The sequence below is a fragment of the Chinchilla lanigera genome, unplaced genomic scaffold (genome assembly GCF_000276665.1).
Source record: "Chinchilla lanigera isolate Chin_1 unplaced genomic scaffold, ChiLan1.0 scaffold00051, whole genome shotgun sequence".
Lineage (NCBI taxonomy): Eukaryota > Metazoa > Chordata > Mammalia > Rodentia > Chinchillidae > Chinchilla > Chinchilla lanigera.
Window position 1 is genome coordinate 5,007,022 of NW_004955452.1, and position 25,158 is coordinate 5,032,179.

General features: G+C 43.0%; 1 protein-coding gene across 1 annotated transcript in view; it reads left to right on the forward strand.

Moving 5' to 3' along the window:
• Positions 1-23,847, forward strand: part of Tmem57 (transmembrane protein 57) — a gene marked incomplete in the record, with an annotated part of 64,512 nt that extends 40,665 nt beyond the window's left edge. Inside the window, 5 exon segments of the mRNA XM_005394823.2 lie at positions 10,892-11,050; positions 12,345-12,527; positions 15,927-16,047; positions 18,451-18,625; positions 23,386-23,847. Coding sequence (XP_005394880.1) covers positions 10,892-11,050; positions 12,345-12,527; positions 15,927-16,047; positions 18,451-18,625; positions 23,386-23,588 — 841 coding nt within the window.
• Positions 23,848-25,158: the final 1,311 nt, after the last annotated feature.

The following is a 25,158-nucleotide window of genomic DNA, read 5'->3' on the forward strand; positions in this document are numbered from 1 at the left end:
CTTGAAAACCACATGGCATCTTAGAAAACTAGGCACAGGCAGTTCACCTAATGTGTCTATATCTTGATGGTCAAACAGGAAGGTGTTTCTGCTATATAGACTATAAAGTGACCCATATATTACTGGAGGAGTAATGCACATAAGAAACAGTGTCATGGGGGCTGTGGATATAGCTCAGTGGCATAAGTGCCTCCCTGGCAAGCACAAGGTCCTGAGTTCAATTCCCGGTACCCAAAAAAGAAAGAAAGAAATGGTGTCATGTTGAATCCTGACAGTTTATTCTGTCAAAACAGTGATTTCTAAATAGACTGAAAGTTCCCTCACTAGAATTGGGGAGGAACTAATGTGAAACTTAGAAAGTTTCTGCATTAAATTCTGACTCAGTGCCTTTGCTGGTACATAATAGCTTGATTAAGGGTGGATTCCCCAGAAGGAAGGTAACCTCAAAGAAAAGGAATGATCTTCTTTAAATGTTACTCCTGGTATTATTTAGGAACTGACCCTTTGGGTACTTTACCAGCCAGGGTGGGCAGATTGCCATCTTTGCAGATCTCTTCGGGACCTCTGAGACCTTTTCTTCTAGCCAGTGTGTGTTCTGAATTTTAAAAAAAGTTTTGGTTTCTTTTTTAAGGAAGAGTGACAGCTCTTCTCCATCATAATGTACATTTAATCTTTCTTGTTAGTGTTCCAGTAGCTTCAAAACAGAAGTGTTGTGGAATGCGTGTGACAGCGCGATGCTCCGGGGTCTCCTTTGTCTTCATTCACGTTCATTGCTGCACCTAACACGTAGAAGTTTGGGAGCATGAATTCTTCCAATGGGAACAGCAGACTGTTGCCATGGGAGATTATAAGTCCAGTGTTACCACATCTTGTAATGTCTTGAAGAGATGCCAGAAATAGATAGCCATTTGTAAAATCTCCCAGTTTAAAAACATTTTTTTACATCATGCTGGGGGATGGTCAAACAGAACATGTTTATGAACCAAACCGACTCATTAATTTGCAACTTCTGCTCCTGACCTTTCTTAGGCTGGTGTTTTGTTCACTCCCACGCCCTGGCCCTACCAGTCAGCACTTGACTTTCCTCAATCCATCCAGTGCACAGAACTGCTTAGGCCATCTGTGGCAAGGATTTGTAACTTCTTCCTTGTCAAGATGTGTTTCTACAGAGTTTGGAAATACACCAAAACTCGGGATGTTGTTGGCTTGGGTTTCACAGCCCTCACAGGTGCACTGGTTCAGAATTCAGCTCCCTCAGCAGGGCACTTACAATGTGTGAGGCACATCGAGCCTGGTGTTGCAGCAGTGCTGCCTGCCTGGGCTAGTGTTGTATGCAGCCAAGAGAACTGTAGCAGGGCGAGAAGCTGCAGCTCTAGATCTAGGTTTTCTAAATCTGTTGTTTTGGTAGGAACTGATAAATTGCACGTAGTCGATGTAGATTTAGGAACCAGGCTGTTTTCTACTTCAGAAAGGGAACTTCCCCCTCTTTGGACTGTCCTAATAAGGTTGTAAAGTAAGGGTTGGGTTTTCCCTAAGGCTTTCAGGTTTTCTGAAACTAGTGTAAGACATGCGCACAAGTAGGAGTGATAGGGAACATTGAACAGCCGTGGAGAACAGCCTAACATCCTCCACTTTTTTTTTTTTTTTTTTTTTTTTTTGAGACAGGGTCTTGCTGTGCAGTTCAGGCTGGCCTTGAGCTCGCTTTGTAGCCCAGGCTGATGTCAAACTTGCAACGATCCTCCTGCCTCAGCCTCCCGAGTGCTGGGATTACAGGTGTGCATCGCCACACGCGGCTGTCCTCCTCTTCTGAAGTAACTTTATTCCAATTATAAGATAGTAGTTAAAATGTTAAAGTATTTATTACATCTGATTTGGAAGGTAAACAACTAACCATTATTTAACATATATCCTCATCTTTTTTATCTTGCATATATACATACTCTTTTTGCAAAACTAAGCTCATGCTGTAGACACACAAAAAATGTTTTTATTTTGCTGTATTGGGAACTGAACCCATGGCATTTAGACTGAGCTACAAACCCACCCCTTTTTAAAAAATTTTGAGACCGGGTCTTGCTAAATTGTCCAAATTGAGCTCAAGCTTGTACTTATCCTATCTCAGCCTTCCAGAGTGCTGGGATTATAGGCATACACAGCCACACCCACCCAGCAGAAAGTATTTTTTAACTTTTTTTTTTCACTGACTGTATTATGAAGGCTCTCTTATGTCATGGAAATTCTTCAGTGATTTTTTTTTGTTTTAATTTTTTGCAGCACTGGAGGTTGGACACAGGGCTTTGCACATGCTAGGCAAGCACTCTATCACTAAGCTACATCCCCAACCCTTTTTATTTTTTTAGGTACCGGAAATTGAACTCAGGACTTTGTACTTGCCAGGCAGGCGCTGTGCCACTGAATTATATCCCTGGCCCAACCATTTTTATTTTTTATTTGAGACAGGTCTTTCCAAATTGCCTAGGCTGACCTCTCTTTTCTGCCTCAACCTCCCTACTAGCTTAGATTACAGGCATGTGCCACCACACCCAGCATTTTCAGGGATTTTTAAAAATGATTTCATGTTTAATGGCAGTCAGATACCTGAATATACAATAATTTACTTAGCTGATCTTCTGTTAAATATTTAAGTGCTTCTGTTTTTTTTCTTTTGTTTTGTAACTCTGTGTGCATCTTCAGTTGCCTTATCAACAGCTATGAACATTTTAAAGCCTTCTGGTGCAAACTGTCAAATTTTACCATATTCCTTTAAAGACCTTATTAAAACTTTCAGTTCTCAGCGTTCCAAGCCTTATTCTTGAAGAATTTCAAGAAGTCAGTACCATATTCCTTGAATGGCTAGTTTTGTGAAAGCCTCTAGAATTCTTTTTCTGTCTCTCTGCATTCCTTAAGGAAAATTAATGTGTTTGCTTTTTGTGTTTGACAAGAGTATGGAACGAAGACATAAGGTACTTTGTTACATGGTTTCACCTGGTAATCAGGTCATCAGCTTGTTGTCTATTTTTGGATCTTTGTGCGTAGTAAGCAGCTGTCGTCACCACAGTGAGACCGGAGGCAGCTTCAGTTTGGTATTTCCAAAGATGTGGTTTATAGAATATGCTGGAACAGCTTCCAGTCAGTGTAGGCCTCACTTATGATGGGTTACACTGACCATGTATTTAGCATACACTTCTCTGTTAATGACCCAAAAGAGGTGAGGGGAGTTGGTGTAGGAGTAATCAGTATTTCTCTGGGGGCAAAGCTTTGATTTATGAGCTCAGCTTTCAGCTGTGTGGTCCCTAAACAAGTCCTGCCTTGTATGATTAATGTATAGCAGGGACTCCTGATGGAATTAGGTATTTATCAGGATGACGCGGTTGCTCTTCATTTGTTCTTTTCTTTTCTTTTTTTTTTTGAGGCAGGGTCTCACTATGTAGTCCAGGCTGACCTTGAACCCACTGTATAGCCCAGGCTGACCTCAAACTCGCAATGATCCGCCTGCGGCAGCCTCCCAAGTGCTAAGATTACAGGCGTGCGCCACCACACCCGGCTTCATTTGTTCTTTTCCTGTGCACCTGCCTTCCTCATAAGCAGACAGCCATTTACCTTGTCTTCTTCAGCCACTATTTAAATTAAAATAGCAGATAACTTTGGCTTTTTTCCAGGCCCTCCTATGTCACAGCAAAGCCCCATTCTATTCTGAGCACTGAGATGGACACAGTACAAGGATTAGTGGCATGATCTGTAAGGATTGGAAGAAACTTTAGAAATAGTCTTTGCTTCTAATTTTATAGCACAGTCAGATTCTGGCTTCAAAAAACTTACAGTTTTCTTAGAAATAAGATACATCCACAGGAAAAGATTAAACACCAGAACAACAAAACCCAGGACAGGACAGCGGTTCAGTGCCAGACATGACACACTAACAGTGATGACTGTGGGCTTCCGTGAGGAGAAGCAAGTTTGGATGCTTCACGCTGGCAAGTTTGCTTAATTTTTGTTTTTGTTTTCACAACTGGGCCTTGAAGAATGGACGAGACTCAAAAACGCAGGTCATTCCTCCTAAGGAGGTGCTGAAATTAAAGCCAGAGATGTGTAGAAACAAGGAGTGGTCATTCTGGCCAGTATGGAGGCACATTAAGACCCTGCCTCAGGGGCTGGGGATTTAGCCCAGCAGCAAAGCGCCTGCCTGGCAAGCGCAAGGTCGTGAGTTCAGTTCCTGGTACCAGAAGAAAAGACCAAAAAAAAAAAAAAAAAAGACCCTGCCTCAGTCACTGGGCTGTGTAACTTGAAGATGACTTTCTGAAGCCTTTTAGCGTTTAGCGTTAACAGCCAAGTGAGTTCTAATGTGTCTGTGTTGCTGGCTCTTCAGGGGCAGAGGTAACCAACAAAGCTAAGGCTCTTGCTCTCTCTCTGGATCTCACGGATTGCAGCCAGGAGTCCACAGTGATACACGCACAGGTAGTTTTCAGGAATGCCTGTGGACATGACTCCTGGAGTGTTGGGCCATCCTAGACATCCCAGGTGAAGTCCTGTCTGGAAACGGTCTGCCTCTTTTTCACACAGCTCGCTTCCTGGGGAAGCTTACGGCCCCTGTGTCTTCATCCTCCCTTGTGCAGTCAGGTGTTACAAAAGCACAAAGTGGCAGGGCCGGCTGGAGACTTCTAAACTTCAGTGAAGTCAAAGTGCTTGCGGTGGGCTGTACTTCAGAGTCACTCACCAAAGAGTTACAAACGTTACATACTGGGTCTCCCTACCTTCTCTGCAGCATAAAGCCCCTTTTCAAGTAAAAGCTGACATTGTGTTGCTACCTGATGTCCTTCCACATGCCCTAAGGTGTTTTTCTACTTTGCCTGCCTAAGGCTTTCTTTGAACTTCATTCTTTAGGTCAGTTGGAGGCTACCACTTATTAAATTGTAAGTATTCTCCTCCTACAATTAGATAATCACTAGTCAGTTACATAATAGCTTGCCTACTCAAGTAGGATTGAGGGAAGGTGAGACATAGTTAAGGTTTGGGGTAGGTGAGAGGGATCCTCAGCTCAGGAATCTGCTGTGAAGTTATCCAGCCTCCTGACAGAGGCCTGGAGGAAGTGCTGCGATAGATAGTGGGCCTGACTTGGCTGTGGGTTAGATAATGCGCTAGGACTCAGGAGCAGCTGCAGAGTTTTCTTAGAAGTGCCGTCTTTGAAGTTATCAGGGAAGTGGCTAGGAGGGCTGCCTAGTTCTAACAGTGTGTAACAGTTTAGAATCTAGGTTTGTACAGTGGGGCAAAAAGGGACACACTGTTGTACCCATGGACTCCAGCTTTGCCACAGGCCTTCTGTGTCCATAGTAGTGCTGCCTTTGGCCAAGCCTTTGTGGGGGGACATCTGAGTCCACCGAAGCTGAGCAAGTTGGAATGTGTTTGTTTCTTGGCTAAGCCTTACTCAAGTTTGGTTAAGAAGTGCCAGGGAGAGGGGGTAGTAGGTGGGGTGATGAGATTGTAACTCTTTTAGGGAAAGTTTCTTTTTATCCCTTCAGATTCCTTCATATAGGGAAGAGAGTGGGACTTAACTCTGACAAAAAGTGTCAGAGCTTGTGGGTAAATTTTTTCCCTTCATTCTTTTGATCCCTCCTTACTGAAATTAGCCTCAAGGTTATAAATTGTATTACTTCTGCCTGCTGGGCCTGGTGGCGTATGCATGTAATTGCAGCACTTGGGAGGGAGGCTGAAGCAGGAGGATCATCATAAGTTCAAGGCCAGCCTGGGCTACATAAAGCGTTCAAGGCCAGCCTAAACTGCATAATGAGAACCTGTCTCAAAGCAAAAACAAAAAATATGTAGACAAATACAAAGACGCATACACAGAGTCCACCAAAAAAATGCATACATACTTCGACAGCTGTTCGACATACAGATGAATGTCTGGAAGCTCATGGCCACCACTTTGAGCACCTCTTATAATTGTAGAGGCCAAAGTTAACTTGTATTAATCTCATGAAGTCTCAATAAATTTATTATTAAAATACTCATACAAGTTTTTATTTAGCTGATATATGTATTTTTGGCTCTCTATATAAAATAGATATATATGTATATATATGTATGTATGTATGTATGTATACCACCTCTGATTTAGGTTTAGTAAAATCTCCTGAACATATCTGAAGATTTTGCATTAACCTCTTAACACAGTTTAATCAAAACTTCTTAGTACTTCCCAGTAATAAATTATATATCTACATTTTACTTAGGAAGTATTAACCTTCAGTACAAAAGGTTAAATATGTCATTAAGACAGGTAGTGCCTATTTAACAAATGCCCCTAGCTTGAACTGACTTGATTCAGTTCAGTTTACTAAGTCATATAGTTTTTTTTGGTGGGTTTTTTTTTTTTTTTTTTTTTGGTCTTTCTGAGACAGGGTCTCATTATACAATTCAGGTTGGCCTCAAGCTCACTTTGTAGCCCAGGCTGGTCTCAACTTGCAACGATCTTCCTGCCTCAGCCTCCTGAGTCCTGGGATTACAGGCGTGCACCACCACACCTGGCTGTCATATAGTTCTTTCAAAATTTGAGACATACGTTTTTCTAATGAGCAAATGTAAAATTTGAGCTATGTTTTAGAAAATAGGGCTTTATAGTACATCCATACAATGGAATACTGTTTCATTTGTGTATGAAAGTTTTTTAATAGTGTGAGAAGTTGCTTATCTGTTTACACTTACACATATGAGAAAATAGAAAAAAATGCATATAAGCCAGGTGTGGTGGCGAACACCTGTAATCCCAGCACTTGGGAAGCTGAGGCAGGAGGATTGCTTTGAGTTCAAGGCCAGCCTGGGCTACATTGTGAGTTCAAGGCCAGGGTGGACTACATACCAAAACCCTGTTCCCCGCTCCACAAATAAAGAGGACATACAGAAAAGGAGCGTACCAAATACAAATAGTGTGTTGTCTGTTGGATGAGAGGATTATGAGCTCTTTAAATTTTTATTCTTTGTATTCTGTGTACTATTTTTGATACTAACTGGGTATCATTCTTGCAATTAAAAAAAATCCAGTATGAGGTTGTAAATCATTTTATGCCCACCTTTGTGAAGATTTTAAACATATAATAGACCTTCAGAGTTAAATTAATGCTTTCTGTAAGAGGAAACAGAAAATTACCCATCATAAATTTTAAAAGATCTGAGCATTTTGTCATTTCGAACTTGGAAGTTATCTTATAAGAGAGCAGGCATTGTTCCTGTAGTCGAGTTTCTTACACAGGGACTGCTGATGTTGACTCCTAGACTTTCTGCAACAGTTTGGAAAGCAATAACTCAGATCTTTGTGAAGTTAATGATACCAGATAAGAAAATCCTGAGGCATTTTAGTTCTGTGATTTTGTAAGAATAAACTTTGAAAGTATATATAAAAGAAAAACCCTCTTCTTCTTGCAGTATAACATATATGCACATCAGTGCATAAACCTTCAGTGTACAATTTATGCATATTCACAAAGTGAGCATATTTTTGTAACCTTTTTATTTTTGTCATATTGTGCTGGTGTGTACTTTTTTTTTGGTACCTGGAATTGAACTCACAACCTCATGCTTGGCAGGCAGGCGCTGTGCCGCTGAGCTATATCCCCAGCCCGCTGGTGTTTACTTTTAAGATAAAATTTTTGTAGAGTTCTGTATTAAAAAACACATTGTTTAGTGGTCTGTGGTCTCCAGAAGTTATGTTTTATACATTTCGTTCTCATATCTGCACTAGCTCTTTGGCTTTTTATTATTTTCCGGGAACTCTAAAGTTTGACTCAGAATATTGTTACCTCTAGCTTATGGTAGGAAAATAGGTTTTTAAACATTAAAAAATGAGAGAAAACAATAACTATAAAGTTACTGACATGTAGCTTCTGTAGATTTAATTTTACTTTCATTCCCAGCTGCAGCACATGTTTTGCCTCAGGCTGGTTGTGTGGAACTTGATTCCTGTGCATCTGCATAAGATATAGCTTAGTTTGTTAATCAGAAGAAGCAAATCAGCAAGCCACCTCTTAAGTGTGTCAGGCCTAGAAATCCTAGACCAACCTGGGAGGAGCTGAAGAGATCATTAGCCACAGAGGAGGAAACGGAGGCCTAGGTTACATGCCTTGGCTGGGGTCACAGAATTGGTATCAGGACCTTACCCCCACCCCATCCCATTACTAAACCAATGTAAATCCCCATTCTCATCTAAAAACTCACCTTTTCTACCAAAATGGAATCCTCCACTTGTGAAATTGACATCTCAAGAAAGATAAATTACCTGTTACATTTTCAGCCAAACTTACGTAGATAACCCGACAGCATCTACCTGTTTTGGAATATATCCCATGGGTTACTTCAGGTGAATGAGAGACAGTGCAGTGTGGCAGTGGTATAAATGCCAATCTGTAATCGTTCGGAGCATTTCTGAGAGTACACTGAACTGGAATAACCCTGGCAATGGGATCAGTGTGGTGTGATGTTGACTTGTGACCCTTCCCTGGGGATTGAGCTGTGTCCGGAGAGGCCATTGTGCTGGAACACGAGGTTTCTAGGCCGTGTTCTCAGGCACTGGGCGGGGAACTGGTGACTTCCACCTGTAAATGACCATCAGTATTGCAGGATTTGTGGCTTTTCCAGATTTTTAAAAGCTCCCTAGTGGTAAATAGGGAAATAAAGCTCTGTTTGATTTTCTAAGGGAGATAAGCAACATTATTGAGTTAAGCACTGATTGTTGTGGTAGGCTCTGAGGATTTATGCTACTTAATAAACATCTGTAAGGACTTAATCTATGGAGCTGACAGTTCCAAAGAAAGAGCACAAGGGCCCTCCAGAAATCTTGGTCCTTTTGTCATGTTGGATTAGTCCTATGCACAAAAGTTTTATCAGAGGCCATGGTGTGGCTTAGCCGATCCTATGCTTAGTGTAGGTGAGGCCCTGGGTTCAGTACCCCAACACCAAAACAAAGTTTCACCAGAGCAAACTGACTTTAAGCTTCCTGTAAGTTTGTATCCGGGTGGAAAAAGTATCTTCTCAGTGTGGCATTGTACATCCTTGGAATGACCTTTAACACTACTGTCCAGATCCTATCTACCAGACTCTTCCCTATGGCTTCCTTAGAGGTCAGACTGGGCATTTGCCTTCAAATATGTGACAGTGATGTTGAGTTTCTGACCGTGTGTCCCTCCACTCTCCTTTAGAATGTTCCTTTATATCCCTTTCCAGCGCTTGTCCAGCCTTCAGGGCCCAGCTCAGTTCCCATCCTCTCTACAGTGTCTTTCCTAGTCTGCTCTCGAGTTCTAGTAACGGTTTTGCTTGTCCGATGCTGTCGATGATGCGGCTGCACTGTGGCCTATGTGAACAGAATGAACTCTGGGCCTGTTGCCTGGGAGATCTTGGACTAGAAGATTTTCCTAGCCTGGATTCCTTCATCTGGAAAAATGAGAAGAATAATTGCACTTTTGCTCATAGTCATACAGAGTAAATGAGTTCATGCCATCAAAATGTATAGAATAGTGCGTGGCAACATTTTCATTAAGTAGTAGTTGTTATTATTCCTTCTAACATATTAAAATCATAGTCTTCCTTGTGTCATTGTTTAATCATTTTAATTATTTGGGGGGCCTCGGTGAACTTGCGAAATCCTCCCACAGAGAGAGGAACTTGATTTTGTACTTTTTATTGATCCTTTACTACTTAGGCATATAGGTCCCCAATACACACCCTATGAAGAAACTATTATTGTAGTAAAGAAAATAGATACTGGGTATGTAGCTCAGTGGTTTATCACTTGCTTCTTATGTGTGAGGTCCTGGGTTCAATCCCTAGCAAAAGAGTGAAGAAAATAGATGAAACAGGAAATAAGGAATTGGAAAGATAGACTTAAGTTCAGACTTACTTTTCTCATTGCTGAAACAAAATACCCCATGCCCAAAGTTAAGGGAAGAAAGGTTTATTTGGCTTGCAGTTTGTAGAGGTTTCAGTTCATAGTCAGCTGGCTCAGGCAGGACGGCATGGCGGACAGGCATCAAAGAGGAGAAACAGTTCATGGCAGGGCAGAGGGTAGCAAGGCAAGCAAGGGCCGACTACAGCTTTCTATCCCTTATATCTTGTCCAGGCTACTTAGGGCAGGTTGCCCTTACACCCTTAATCCTAATACCTTTGATCCTAGCATTGCACCATGAATTAATCCCAGTATCACACACTATAGATCCAGCTACCTCTGAAAAAGCCCCACTTATGACTGCATGAGGTTTTTGGGGGGTGGGAGGGGGGTGCATCTAGATCCAAAGCATAACACAGATGGAGTTTTCTTATGTGATGCTTAGAGCGTGTAATTCATTCTTTTTTTCACTATGGTTGAGTCTAATGAGCTCTTCTGCCACAATTACCAAAAGTATGAGCATTATTTAGCAAGGAGACAATTTCAGGAAATTGATGCAGACACTGTTTTCTTCTAGGCCCATGGAGGGAGGGAGTCTCAGATAGTAGAGTCTGAGCTACCAGAGTATCCAAAGCAGTAAGTGGTAGGTCATGAGCTAGTTAGTTGTTTTAACATATTTCCCTTCCTAGGAGGCATGGAAAAGTCACCACTGGGGAGAGGACCTTAGTCATCAACGACTTTCTCTGCCTTCCCTTCCTCCTTTATTAGCAGCTCAGATATTCACAAGCATCACCTTCACTTGTCAGTGTCATAGACATTTGGGGAAAATCAAAAGGTACACCTAGTGGAAAGAGGTGGGGACTCGAGTGAAATAACAGAATAGAACTAAGCAGATTGTAGACGGGAGTTCAGTGGGGCCTCTGCCATCCACCCAGCAGTCTGGGACCTCAGCCAGGGTTCCTCACTGTGCCCTGGGGGAGCCCTCTTTGAGATGAAAATGTGCATTTCTCCTTCTCCTAGGCTGGAACAAGACATTAAAAAGTTAAAGGCTGACTTGCAAGCGAGCAGGCAAGTAGAACAGGAGCTCCGCAGTCAGATCAGCTCCCTCTCAAGCACCGAACGAGGGATCCGCTCAGAAATGGGCCAGCTCCGGCAGGAGAATGAGCTGCTGCAGAACAAGTATGTGCACCTTGTGGACCTCATAGCCTCGCTATTAATCATGTTTCCAGGGATTGGAGGACAAGATACGTGGTGACAAAGGGACTTTACTTAGCAGAGTAGTTTTTGAACAAAATATTTAAAATAATTTAATACCAGATTTAAAAATCTAATAAAACTTACTTCATTGCAACAAATAGTTTACGATTGTTGGTATTTTTCTTCTCTCATTTAATAAATGTTTAAAATAGTTACTGAGTTTTTATGATAAGTAAAACTGATAAGAAGCAGTTTTGCTACAATTTGAAAATCTTGTTCGTTTGAGTGGAAATATCCAGGTGGTCAGACTACCCTTCCTGGAACCAAAATATGACATTGAACTTTGAAGAACAAGGCAGTAAGCCAGCTCTTATGGGTAAATTCTTATAAGCTCTCCATTCATTCATTCATTCTAGAATACTTGATGACCCCGAGTGGGGCTGTTCTTTGTTTTGTTTTTATCGGCAATGTGTGTTGGTCATAGTGATCACTATTACAGGCTCCAGGCTTTCACTGTTGGAGTGAGTAGTTCCATATTTGTAAGCAGTGTAACCCCAAAGCTATAATATTACAGGCCAAAGCCTCTCCACTGCTCCTGAACAACATTGTTGTAGCATTGAAAACTACTGTAATGAACATTTTAATGATAAGCTCACGTCACATTGATATGTAAAGCTGTGAGTGACTCTAAGAGATTTATTTGGGAACACTGAGAAACCTGGTAACTGGAAGGGGAAGGCTGTAGCATGCGTGTATTCTGGAAGAGGAAGACTCCCTCCCTTCTCCCCCTGTTTCCCTTTTGGTGGGACTAATCTCATCAGTGACTCTTGGACCTCACTGAAGTTCTTTCAAAGTGCACTGAGGCACTAGAGTTATTTCTGTAATTATCTTGTGCTATGTTAGAACTATATCCTCTATTCTGAATTGCCTGTTGTAGATCACTTACCTTTTTTTTTGTTTTGTTTTTTGTTTTTGTTACCGGAAATCAAACTCAGGACCTTGTGCTTGCTAGGCAGGCACTTGTGCTACTGAGCTGTATCCCTGGCCCTAGATCATTTACCTTAACAGAGCAGAGTGTAGGTCTGATTGTGGGTCTTATTGGTGTTTAGGAATTATTAAATAATAATGACAGTGTGTCTTCTCTGGGCACACTGGGAGTTGATACTTACGATTTTCTGCTCAAACCTCCGGTTTACTTGACTTTAAAGTAATAAAGAAGCCATGTTTTACAGTATTTCTAATTATAAGGCTTTGTATGACAACTCTTTCCATATAGGTTACATAATGCTGTGCAAATGAAACAAAAAGACAAGCAGAATATCAGCCAGCTGGAGAAAAAGCTCAAAGCTGAGCAAGAAGCCCGAAGTTTTGTAGAAAAACAGTTAATGGAGGAGAAAAAAAGGAAGAAGTTAGAAGAAGCCACAGCTGCCCGAGCTGTTGCATTTGCTGCTGCATCTAGGTATGTGCACGCCAGCTGGTATTTATCTGGGACTGGCATTCCCTGTCCCTTGGGTAGGGTTGGATAGACAACTATCATGTGTGGGTGGATTGCTTTAAGTAATGTTTTATTAGCTGGTTTCAACTCCATATGTGCCAGATTATCTTATAATGATTTCCTTCCTCAATGACCTCACCTAGAAAGCAAGATCAGGGAAGGCACTATACCAAGCGCTGCTTAGAGAAGGTTTCCAGTCATTTTCAGTAAGACTGATGGTCACTAAATGCTTTCAGAGATCCCCTCTGGAATTTTGTTCTCTTTATAGGGCTGTCATTGTTTTCCACTCTAAAGTGTAGGTATTTCTGAGTTTTTAATCTTAAAAGGTAAGAACAGTAACACCTTGGTTACCCGAGTACTGTACCACATGCTGACTAGTTCAAGACTTTGCTGGATATCAGCATACTATCAAGTGAGATGAAAAATTAGTCTCTAAAAGATGCAGTTAAATTTGTGGAATGATAACAATTGTGGACTGCATCCTGTACCAATAAAATACCCCTAGCTGTAGGTATTCCAAAAACTGGTCTGTGACTGCCACCTGAATTCAGTAAGGAGAAAATAGTGAAGAGCTTTTTTTACAGTTTACTTCACCACCTCCCTCCTCCTCCTTCCTCTTCCTCCTCTTCTTCCCCCCTTCTACACCCTCCCGCCTCACCTTCAACTAGAGAAGTCTGTTTGTATGTTTAGGGTCAGTAACGGATGCAGAGTGAGGATAGATTATCTCACGCTAATTTTTTTCCTAATTTGTATCTGTGTGGTATAACTCAACTGTAGTTTTTCCTAGAGTTTTGCTTTATTGTATTAAATAGATAATTTAGTTGCCAACCTTTGGCGTGTTTGTAGACTTTTTGGGTTCTGGCATTTGCAGAATAACTGGTGAACCATCCTTTCACCCTTTAGGAAATAACAGTGAGTAGTGAGAACTCTTTCTCTGGTGTGATAATGCCTCCTCCTATCCCTCAGACTCTTGACTGCAAGTGGCTGAGCTTTGTGGTTTATCTGTATCTAGACAGACTCACAGGCAGTTGGGTCACCCGAAAGGATCCAAGGACATCCCCCAAAGAGAGATGGGTACCTCAGCTCACCCTGCCCATGGGGTAGGTTATGAGTTTGCTGTCTTATATCACAGAAGAGAATTGTAGGATACATTGATGTGAGGCATTAGAAAGACTTATGAGGCAGTACTTTAAAGTATACACTCATGAGCCGTGTGTTGTGGCACATACCTGTGATCCCAGTGCTCAAAAGGCTGAAGCAGGCGGATTGCTGGGAGTTGAAGGCTAGCCTGGACTACACAGTCATTTCAAGGCCAGGCAGAACTACGTAGCAAGACCTTGTCTCAGAAAAACCCAGTAAAGTACACACTCAGCAGATTGTCAAGAAAGACATGTGTTATAGTCTGGGGTAGGGGGTTGTAAGTGAGATTGATCCTGGGGTTCTCCTCAAGATGGGTGATCCAGGATGTGTAACCCTACTGTCTGTCAGGCTCCTCATTTGGTAGACCAGGTTAGAATGTAAGCCATTTGGATGTGTTTGAAGTTGAGATGTGCTATCTACTAATAGCTGGAGAATGAGTGCTTTATGAGAAGCAGAGGGCCCAGAGCCCGACTCATAGGGCTGTGGTATCTTTAAGGTCTTTAGGAATTTTTTAGACTGAGTTCCTTGGAAGGGAAAAAGGTCTTGTAACCTTGAGTAACTTCTGTTTCCTAAAAATGTAGTTTTTCTTAGAAGTACAATTTTAAAGTTACGATTTCCCTTATCCTCTTCCTACCTATTTACCAGGCAGGTGCTATGCCACTGAGCTATCTTCCCAGCCCATCTTCCTACCTATTTTCATTTCTTCTATGATAAATTTTGCCAGTCATCCAATGTGGCCTGTACTCTCCTTAACTCATTGAGCATCCATCCTTCTTAAAACCTTTCACGGAGGAGTACATAGCAATTTCTTTTGGGGATCGGGGTTGGAGTGCAGGGAATCCAACTCAGGACCTCATGCTTGCCAGGCAGGTGCTGTGTCACTGAGCTAAACCCCTGGCCCTATCGCACTTCCTTAACCATATTATTTAGTGTTTCTCATGCCTGAGATTCAGCCACTTGTTTTCTTATCTCTCGTGAATCTCTTTCTTCCAGTTAAGCTTATTTGTTTTTGTCTTATCCTTGGATAGTCCTTGTTTGTTGTCACTTAATGTGGAACTGTCTCTACTTGTAAGCCAATCTCTTTGGGACCTTTGGTAGGCAGAGGACACTTTTTTTTTTCATCAGACTCTTCTGGAGCCTCAGCACTAATAGTTCAGTTGCTCTGGACTGGCCACAACTCCCTGTCCTTGAGCCCTCCGTGGCCCTGAGAAGCAGCCTAGTGCTGCTTCCTTTTTCAGTTTACTCCAAGCTCACAGCAGCTTTGTGACTAAAAAGGCGAAATTCCTCATATACAGCCCCTCAGAAGTAGGAAAACAGGGATGTTTAAGCTGATTGCCCTCTGGTGGAGATGGCACGTGTTAGTTCCGCCTTGCTGTGTTCTGTGTGCTTTCTCAAGTCACCACGGACCTGGTGGGAAGCATGCTGGGTTGGGAAGTGAGAAAACTGCAATTCTTACCCCAGTTCTGTGACCTACAAGCTAGGAGGTCTTGAACTTACTTTCTTGTCTGGAAGATAGGGGAAGGTTGTAAGGATTGAGGGTAGGGATTGGCACATGTAGACATACATTACTAATTACTTTAGATCATTGTTGAAATTATCAAATAATAGAATGAGCATATAAACCAAAAGCCAATCCTTTATGGACCCTGGAGTATAAGAAAAATGCCAGTTTCGCCATGTAAGTGCCGTCATCCCTTCCTGTCTGTGGGTTCCGGGTCCACAGATTCAACCAAATGGAGGTAGAATCTATTTGAAAACAAAGAGCGGGGCATGGTGGCACACGCCTGTAATCCCAGCACTCGGGAGGCTGAGGCAGGAAGATTATTGTGAATTCGAGACCAGCCTGGGCTACCAAGAAAACTCAAGGCCAGCCTGAACTGCATAGCGAGATCCTATGGTCTTCTCAAAAAGACCAAAAAAAAAAAAAGAAAAGAAAATGAATTATGCCTGTACTGAACATGTACAGACTTATTCTTCTTGTTGCTATTTTCTAAACAATACAGTGTAACAACTACTTAGATCATATTAGGTATTGTAAGTAATCTAGTGACGGCTGTAAGTATCTGGGAGGATATATGTAGTAGGCTATATGCAAATAGTGTGCTGTTTTGAACATCTATAGATTCAGAAGTCTGCAGGGGCTCCTGGAACCATTTCCCCTTGGATACAAAGGGAAATATAACCTTATAGGCTTTCAAATTCCTTTCTTTTCTTTTTTAAAAGGGGAGAATGTACTGAAACCTTACGGAATCGCATCAGAGAACTAGAAGCAGAGGGCAAGAAGCTCACAATGGACATGAAGGTGAAAGAAGACCAGATCAGAGAGCTAGAACTGAAAGTTCAGGTAAGAGAGAAATATAAGAGTCCTTCACTCTTGCATTTCTTTTAGCCTAGGTTTGTGCTTTGTGCTACTTTGTAGAGATAGTGCCTTTGATATAGACCAAATCCCATTGCATCAAAAATCTGTATATGACAAGAAGATTTGAGGCTCTAATCTTGTTCAGCCCATTTCAAGTCTAATTTAGTATAGCCAGATTCTGATATAAGTCTGAAATGTTGACAGTCTCTTGACATGTTTTACACCAGGATTTGGCTCACTGTAGATTTAAATGACTTTTTTAGGTTATGGGCCAGATTATTGTCCTCTGAAACTCACACATCTCTTCTTAACCCTAACCCTTAGTCTGGTGCCAAGAACGGGCCCCCCTGGGTGGCTCTGAGGCCTGCAGACTGTAGTTCTGAGCTCTCTGTGGTAAGGAAATGCGCTGGAGATGGACAGAGCCAGTTTTTTCAGCTTTTGTACTTCAGCCACAGATTTGGCATCAGCTTTTCAAAGTGACATTTAAAATTAATATTGTATATTATAAAGGTATAGTAGTTTGAATTGTGTGGGACTGGTAGGAAATTACTGGCAAGTTAGAGAGACTGGAGTAGAATGTGTGACCTGGACTCAGAGCCTGAAGCATGTTAGAGATGCACTCAGGTAGGCAGGAAGGGGAGCAAGAGTCAGGGGAAGGCTTTGGAATAGTGGGTAACTGGGGAAGAGTAAAATCAGAAGCTTATCTCATAACACACGAAAAGAAATTCCAGGTAAAAGGTTCAACACAGAAAAAGAAATGATTTTTTAAAAGCTAGGTGAAAACATAGTAGAATTTATTTGATCTTGAAATAGAAACATGTTTCTGAACATGGAAACAATGGAAGCAATCACAGGTAAAAGAAAAATCAGCTGGGGAAGGTGCAGAAATTGCAACAAATACAATTCATATACTCACTGTATAAATAGCTTGTAAAATTTGCTAAGAAAAGCTCACATATACAGAGAAAACAGTGGACATAAATTAATAAATACAGAACAAATACAAGTGATTGATAAGTATATCTTCATTAATCATCTAAGAATGCAGATTAAATTTAGAAATCATGTTCATCTGCAAAATTGGCAAAGAAGTTTTGTATGGCCTTTTTCTTTTTTTGGTACTGGGAATCGAACTCATGACCTCATGCTTGCCAGGCAGATGCTGTGCCACTGAGCTATGTATCCCCAGCCCCTGCGAAGAATTTTTAAATGATAATACTAGTTTTGATAAAGATGCTATATAATAGGCCTCATGCATTGCTGGTAGAAGTAATAACATTCTAGAAAATATGTACTTTTTATGTATATCCCTTTTTATGAATCTAGTACTAAGATAAATATTTAAAGCTCTCACAAGTGTTTAATATATAGAAATGTTCAATGTATACAGTATAAATGCAAAAACAATAGATGTAGTCTTACTGATGGGAGATTTTTATTTAAATTATGATATGTATATGCAGAGATATCATATGGCGATCGAGTTTTTTATTTTCAGCCACGTGTGCTGGCACACACCTGTAAACCCAGCGTTCTGGGAGGCTGAGGCAGGAGGATCACACATTCAAGAAAGCCTGGGCAACTTAGTGATTTAGTGAGACCATATCTTAAAAAAAATTTTTTTAAATAGGGTGGAAAGTGGAACTGGGTATGTATTCAGCCTTTGTTCAATCCCAAGTACAACCAAAAAATGAAAAAGGAAAAAGAACCCAAATATGTACTTACTGGCTACATTACCAACTGTTTAAGTTATTCTGCAGTGTACCTTGTCAAAATAATGAACTTCTTGTGGGGAGAGCATTAAAACCAAGGCCTTCAGCATGCTAGATAAGAACTCTACAATCCTTCAGTTCGTGAGCGTGATGACGGTGTCCATGCCCTCTACGAGATGTGCCTCCCTCAAACCTTGTTACCTCGTCGGCACGTTATCCATCTGATGTGGGGGAAGGAAAGAACTCTACCACTGAGCTACATTCCTAGCCCCATTTTGGAGCTTTGAATGTAGCTTAAGACAAAAATTATAGCAAATTTGACAGCAGAATTACAGCTATGTTTGCAAGTAGCCAGCAAGAAAAAAAGTTCTCTGTGTTTCTGAATTAGGCTTTGAAGACAGTGTTTGATTTGGAGGTAGATTCCGTTATTATCCAGACATGTGCCCCACATAGTCAAATGATTATACACTAAATGTTTCTGTGTGTACCACCATATACATACATTTGGCACTTGCTCCAAGTAGTGAGTTCTAAACCCATGAAACACTACGATTCTGTGATCTAGTGACTGTGACTACGTCATGAATAGTGGGATTTAACTTGTAATTTCAGGCTTATTTATAGACATCAATGCCAAAACTGCCTTGTAGCATTGCTGTCTTGATGATATTGATAGGAGCTTCGGAAATACAAGGAAAATGAAAAGGACACCGAGGTGTTAATGTCAGCCCTCTCTGCCATGCAAGACAAGACGCAGCACCTGGAGAACAGCCTGAGCGCAGAGACAAGAATCAAGCTGGACCTGTTCTCTGCACTGGGTGATGCAAAGCGACAGCTCGAGATTGCCCAGGGTAGGGGAGCGGTGGGGCAAGTGTGGCTGGAGGGTGGTGGCGACTAAGAATAAACAGGGTTGAAGAGAGCTCACCTCCTCTGAGAGCTCCCAACCAAAGGGCATTTCTGTTATCTCTTCAAGTAATTTGGTAAGTCCTTAGCATTGAAACAAAGGAGTCAGCACAGTGATTCATGCTGTGGACATATTTTGAGACAAAAACACATCAGGTGCAGGGCATACACGGAAGAGTGGGCATTTCCACCTTCAAGGAGCGCGGTGTTGTCAAGGATGTAGAGAACTGCAAAGTCATCAAGTGGTGCTGGGATAGCGATGTACACGGGGCCGGTGGGAACACAGAGAGGGAGGGACTCAGCCAGTCTGGAGGGTTGGAGAGGCCCACGTCCTAGAAGAGCTGGGACCTAACCAATGAGAAGGGGTTGGCCCAGTGAAGAAGCAGCGTGGTAGGGCGTGTGAGGGTCTATAGGCCTGGCCAAGGGCTTGGAGATGAGGCAAGCCTGGTGTATTACAAGCTGCAGCAGCTCCACCCAGCTGGAGCCGTGGGAGGTGAGTCTGGAGGGCAGGCCAGCCACTTGGCAGATAGTTATCAAGAAGACCTAGTATGTGTTGGGCACTGTGAAGGTCCTTGAGGATTCTGGGATACAGTCTTGGTGAGGACACAGGATGAATAAGCCAGTAGGGAATGTCAGGTGGCCGTTAAGTGTGATGATGAAAAGAAAGCAGTGGTGAGGAGAGCCGTGTGTGTGTGTCTGCTCTTTTCACACATGGCAGTCACAGAAGGCCCCTTAATCGGGCACACTTACACAGCAACTGAGAGGAAGAGAGTAAGTGAACCGTGTAAGTAGCTGGAGGAAAGCACTTCCCTGCCGGGAACAGCAGGTGTCAAGCCCTATGGCAGAAGCAGGAGGCCCTGCAGCCTGCGTGTCACAAGGACGAGAAGAGCAGCAGCAGCCAGGTTCAGGAAGACTGACCTAGGAAAAGAACGTGGGGCTTTACATGACGCAAGGGGCTGTGGAAAGCTCCTAAATAGAGGCATGGTGTGATGATGAAAACACACCTGACTTTTGTTCAAGAAATTGATTAGCTACCTAATTGGCTGCTGTAGAAGCTTTCAGTTAGCTTAATGCAGTGGTGGCCAGCCTATGGCACGCGTGCTGCAGCCAGCTGTTTGTATCGAGAGCTTTGTTACTATGTTTTTCTTCTAGTGTATGAATTGGTTTTTCTAAAGTAAAACCCCAGTGTTCAAGTCTGATTGCAGTGGTGGCACTTTGCAAGAAATAAGTGGGTTTTGGGGTTGCAGTTTGGGCCTTTGGTCTCTAAAAGGTTCACCATCACTGCCCTAATGGATAGAAAAGATTTCAACAGAGCAGTCATATAGTATACTCAAGTAGATTTCATCTATCAGTATCTACCCTACTAGAAACTAAATTTTAAGATTTATTTATTCATCCATTTAAAATAATGTGTGTTACATGTTAACATAAATGTTTTTATGAAAAATAACTATTTGCAAAGCAAAAATAAATATAGTGAGAAAAGTGGCATTGTTTTACATTTAGAAAATATCTTTAATTTCTGGCTTGCTGGAAGGTATTCCTGACTCTCTGCTGTTTCTACATTCATTCTGTTGAGAGTCACACTCCACCTAGTTTCTAGGAGACCCCACGTAATGCTCATTACAGAATGAGTGTGAGGACAGTGGCTTAATACTGTTATGAAAGTAATCGAGACCCTGTGGGAGCCTGACTGTGCTTTGAGAACTGCTGTGCAAGGGTGAGCTGAGGAAGATCTGCTGCCATTAGGTAAAGGCCAGAAAAGACAAAGGAGAGGTCAGGGAGGGCTTTGTGAAGGAGGGGCCGTTAAGTAGGCTTTGGAGGATGGATTCTGAGAGCAGAGAATGGCAGGGAGGAAGACTGTCACATGAGGGAGTAGAGTAAGCAAAGGAAATAAGGAGCTGGGAATGTCCGGGTGAGCAGTCTAACAGCCTCAAGCTTAAGGGCTGGAAGAAGAGAATGCGGTTAGGAAAATCACGAATAAAGTCATGTTAGAGACCATATTCCCTCGATTTTTGAGAGGAAGGGGATGCTGTATTCTGGCCATTATTCTGGAAATCTTCAATAGCAGTGTGAAAGATGAATTTGAGAAGTAAGACTGAAGGCAGAGAGGCCAGTTGGGAAGCTGTTACTGTCTTCTGCCTAGGGGAGGATAAGATGGCAAGGGCGTGTTCTGAACAGGTAAGTTGTGGAGAGTGGAGATACCTGAGAGAGGAAGGAGGAGGAGTAGAACAGCTTTAGGGTACGAAAGGTGAAAATGAGTTTGGTGGTGGATGTTTTGATTTGTGGCACTCTCCAGATACCCGGGTAAGAGATGCTCATCAGTCTCAGAGAGACCAAACCCCCTGGGGGCGAAAGAGATTGTGAGAAGTTAGTGGATCCACAGCTGGCTTGGGTGACCCAGATGACTGAGCTAGAGAGAAAGGAGGTGAGCACTGGGTGCACTTTTTGTGGACTCCGGGAAGGGCACTTAAGGTTCCTGGGAATTCTCATTTTAAAGCTCAACTTTTGGCCCGACAGTGGCCTTTTTGCCGCCCTAGCTCAGCTCCCTGAAGAGTAGTGGCCCCTGTGCTTCATTCCTGCTTACTTGGCTTAGCACACTTGGAAAATACCCCCGCTGGGATGAAGCAGCACCTGGTCTCTGGAGACAAAGGGAGTTTGGCTCCCAGCACAAGCTCAGGAATCCTCAGGTGTGGGAAAGGTCTTTTCCAGAGCTCTTGGGATGTTTGCATGTTCCTGATTTAAGAAATCAAACTTAAGTCTGCATGGGAAAAGGCATAGTGGTTCTTATGTCAGATGCCCTGAGGTATTTTATTCATCTGAAACTTATTTTGTTCAAAGAGAAAGGGGGTGTTTGATGCTTACTTGAGGCTTAGGGGACCTGGAGGAAGAGAAGGAGCATTTCCTTTCCCCTGCTCTTTGCTGCTGCTTCCCATGGCCTCCCTCCTGTGTCCCGCCAGAATATTCTAATAACCCAACTTTGTAATTCAGATAAACTCCCTTGGTATTCTACCCTGTATCATTTGATTCATCCTAGTCACAAAGTGACTTTCATCTCTACTAATGTATGCCACCCAGCCCTCTCACATTCCAAGTAGACTTCTGTAGTCTTCTGTAGGACCCATGAGCAGCCTCCAAATAAGGGCCGCTCACGTGCAGTCCCTTTCTTTTCACTGCTAAGTATTCTTTCTTCCCTGATACCAGGGAGCCACACAGCATGATAGAAATTGCCTGGGCTTTGGAAGAGAGTGGGCCCTGGTTTAAATCCTGCTCTACCTCTTATATCAAGATAATTTTGAACAAGACCTGTGATTTGTGCCTCCTGTGGGCTAGACAGTAAAGGGATAGCAGTGGAGGAAAAAAAGGAGAGACAGTCTGTCCCCTTGTGGAGCTCATGGTCCAGCAAGGAGATGATGGACACAGGTCATTACCTAAGCAGTACTTGGAAGAGGGACAAGAATGCTGTAGGAGAGAGTGCAGGCTCTGCGTCCAGACTGCATGGAGTCTCCCCAGCTCTGTCACTGCTGTAAACCTTGAGCAAGTCAGTCAGCCCTCTCAGTTTTTTTCCTCTGTAAAATAGATGATGATAATAATTGCTTCCCATTAGGGTTGTAGAGATAAAGAAATTATTATATGTAAGCACTTAGAACATTACCTGGCACCTGTGAAGCCTTACGTGTTTGTTGTTGTTACAAAAATAAGGGACAGAAAGGAGAATTCAGTGTATGTTGAGAATCTTAAGAGTTGGGGGAATTGATTTAGGTGGAAAGAGGAGGCAAAGCTTTTCTGAGGAAGTGGAAACGGCCCTCTGGAGTTAGAGGGGGCTGGGCGTAGTGGCACACGCCTGTTATCCCCTCCTTCAGGAAGCTGAGGCAAGAGGGTTGCTGCTTTTGGAGGCCAGCCTGAGCTACATAGTGAGTTCAAGACCAGCCTGAGCTACATAGTGAGTTCAAGACCAGCCTTAACTACCTGAATTACATATTGAGACTCTGTCTCAAAAAAAAGAGGGAAAGAACACAAGAGAAGCCCCGACAGGGAAGGGAAGGGTAGGGGACCCTGAGGCAGTGAAGCTGCTTGGGTCACGAAGCCCTTGTGCAGTGAGGGAGGGAGTGCTGATGGCTGAGGAGGCTAATGCTGTGGGTAGCCACTGCCAGCTGGGCAGCCGGCAGTGAAGCACTGTGCTAAGAGGCAGGGGTGAGCGATCTGGGTCACTTGGACATCCTGCCAGGGAAGCAGTCCTAGAGCATCTTCTGCTTTGTGTAAGAGAACCCGGTGTGACTGATTCTCAGGTCTCAGGTCTGATACTCAGATAGGCCCTCCTCCCAGGAAGGAGGTGGAGCCCCAGCTCAAAACCAGCACCCTTCCAGAAGCTGACTTCTTCACTCTAGTCGCACCTATGTGAACAGAGTCCCCTGTTACCTCTTAGCCGAAGGGAGCCGTGGCCCACAGTCCAGTCTGGCTGCGCCTGTTCTTGTGCTGTGATGGGCCAAGTAAGAGCGGTCTTTACATTCTCCCGTGGCCGGGGTGGGGAGCTGTGATAAAGAAAACGGCCCACCGTGCCCGAAGTGCAGTCTGGCCCTTCACAGGGGTCTGCCTGTCCTCATACCCCAGGGTGGTTCCCGCTGCATAGAGCCATTCAGAGGCTGGCCCAAGGGGCCCCGTGTTCTCAGCCCGCCCTCACCACTGATGGCAGTGTTTGATCTTCCAGGACAAATCCTTCAAAAAGACCAGGAAATCAAGGACCTAAAACAGAAGATAGCCGAAGTCATGGCCGTCATGCCCAGCATAACGTACAGCGCTGCCACCAGCCCCCTGAGCCCCGTCTCCCCCCACTACTCTTCCAAGTTTGTGGAGACCAGCCCCTCCGGACTGGACCCCAACGCCTCTGTCTACCAGCCCCTGAAGAAGTGAAGGCCACTGTGCGTTGGCCCAACCGTGCGGTTTACCAAAAGGCCTCACAAAGCAGCATCTCTGGCAGTCAAGATAAAAAGTTTATATTGTACTTTGTGGGACTGTACATGTTGTCATTTTTAAAAAGGGGGGAGGTGACATCCAGGTCTGATTAGAACTGCCCGTCAGTTGTTCTTGTAAATTTTTTAGAAGACCTCACAGAACTTTGCAGTTTATTTTTCTCGGCCAACACATTAAAACCATTCTTGGATTTCAAGTAGCCAGTTCTGCCTTTATGTATTCTTACATATAGTTTCCTCTTGAAGGAAAAAAAAAAAACAAAAAAGCAAGTTTTGCTTTTCAACCTCTTGTTTTCTTCATAAATAAGCGGGCAAAAGCTACACATTGGATTCATGTGGGATGATAATGAAAAAGTGTATAGAGTAAAAGGGGTTAAATGACCTAGCTGATTTTATAGCTGCATTAACGAAGATGAGGGCCGGGGATGTAGTTCAGCCGCACAGTGCCTGCCTGGCAAGTGTGAGGTGCTGAGTTCGATTCCCAGTGCCAAAAAACCAAAAAAGTAAAGAAGGTGATTCTCGCTAGTACAGAGGGAAACTTCCCCACCCCGGACCAGACAAATTCTAGGAGTCTCATTTAAGCTGAGGAGGAACTTAAGTGATAAGACTGGCTGTAGGAATGTGACAGGGACTGTGTGAAATACTTATATTCTTATCCATGTGTTTAGTCCTAGAAAATTGCCAGCAGCAGTCTTCTTCACAGTGCCTTGGGAAGAGACACGTCAAGAAGAAACTTATTTTTACACTGTTTTCCCCCTTTTGGTCATCTGTCTTCTCTCTGTATCAAGCTCAGTGTGGATCCTGCTGTGAAACTGGTGGTGGGTGGGCTGTTCTTACCACCACGCCGCCTCTTCTGTTTCTCTGGGTAGAAAACACCAGATGCGCTGTGCTTGCCACGGGCAGGCCCCTGGGAGGGAGCTGGCTGTTGTTCCTGTCCGAGAGACTGTAACACTGGCTAATAAAAGGTGTGGTCTGGGATTTCCCCCGTCACTTCATTTAACTGTGCATTTTCCACTTCTCATCATCTTCTGTTTGACAGTTTAAAAGAGGCTTGTCTCTTCTTCAGCTCTTGTGCCAAGCAGGTTTCTGGTTTTTTTTAAAAGACTTTTCAACTCAAAACTGCACAAAGATACTGGTTTCAACTGTGTATTATAATACATTAGTGGAAAAGTGTTTGCACAGGCAACTTTCGGAAGTATTTAAGAATCAGGGTAGGGTGGGGGGAGGGACGGGGAGAGGGGGCAAAGCAGAACTGTATTTGGAAATTAGGAAAAGTTAAACAAAACAGATCGGTTTTGCTTCCTTGCCACAGGTTCTGGAAGGTCATAGTCCTAAAATTTCCTGTTAATTGGCATGTATATCTTCATTTAAAGCAAATTAAGTAGGACAAGTCAGTAAAATAGCAGTATTAAAAAGAATCATCCTTTTAATCACATCTTATTTTGGAATTAAGGAAAAAAAAAAACTTCTAGCCTTAGCCAGGTGTGCATGTTGCTGCCATTTGCATTTTT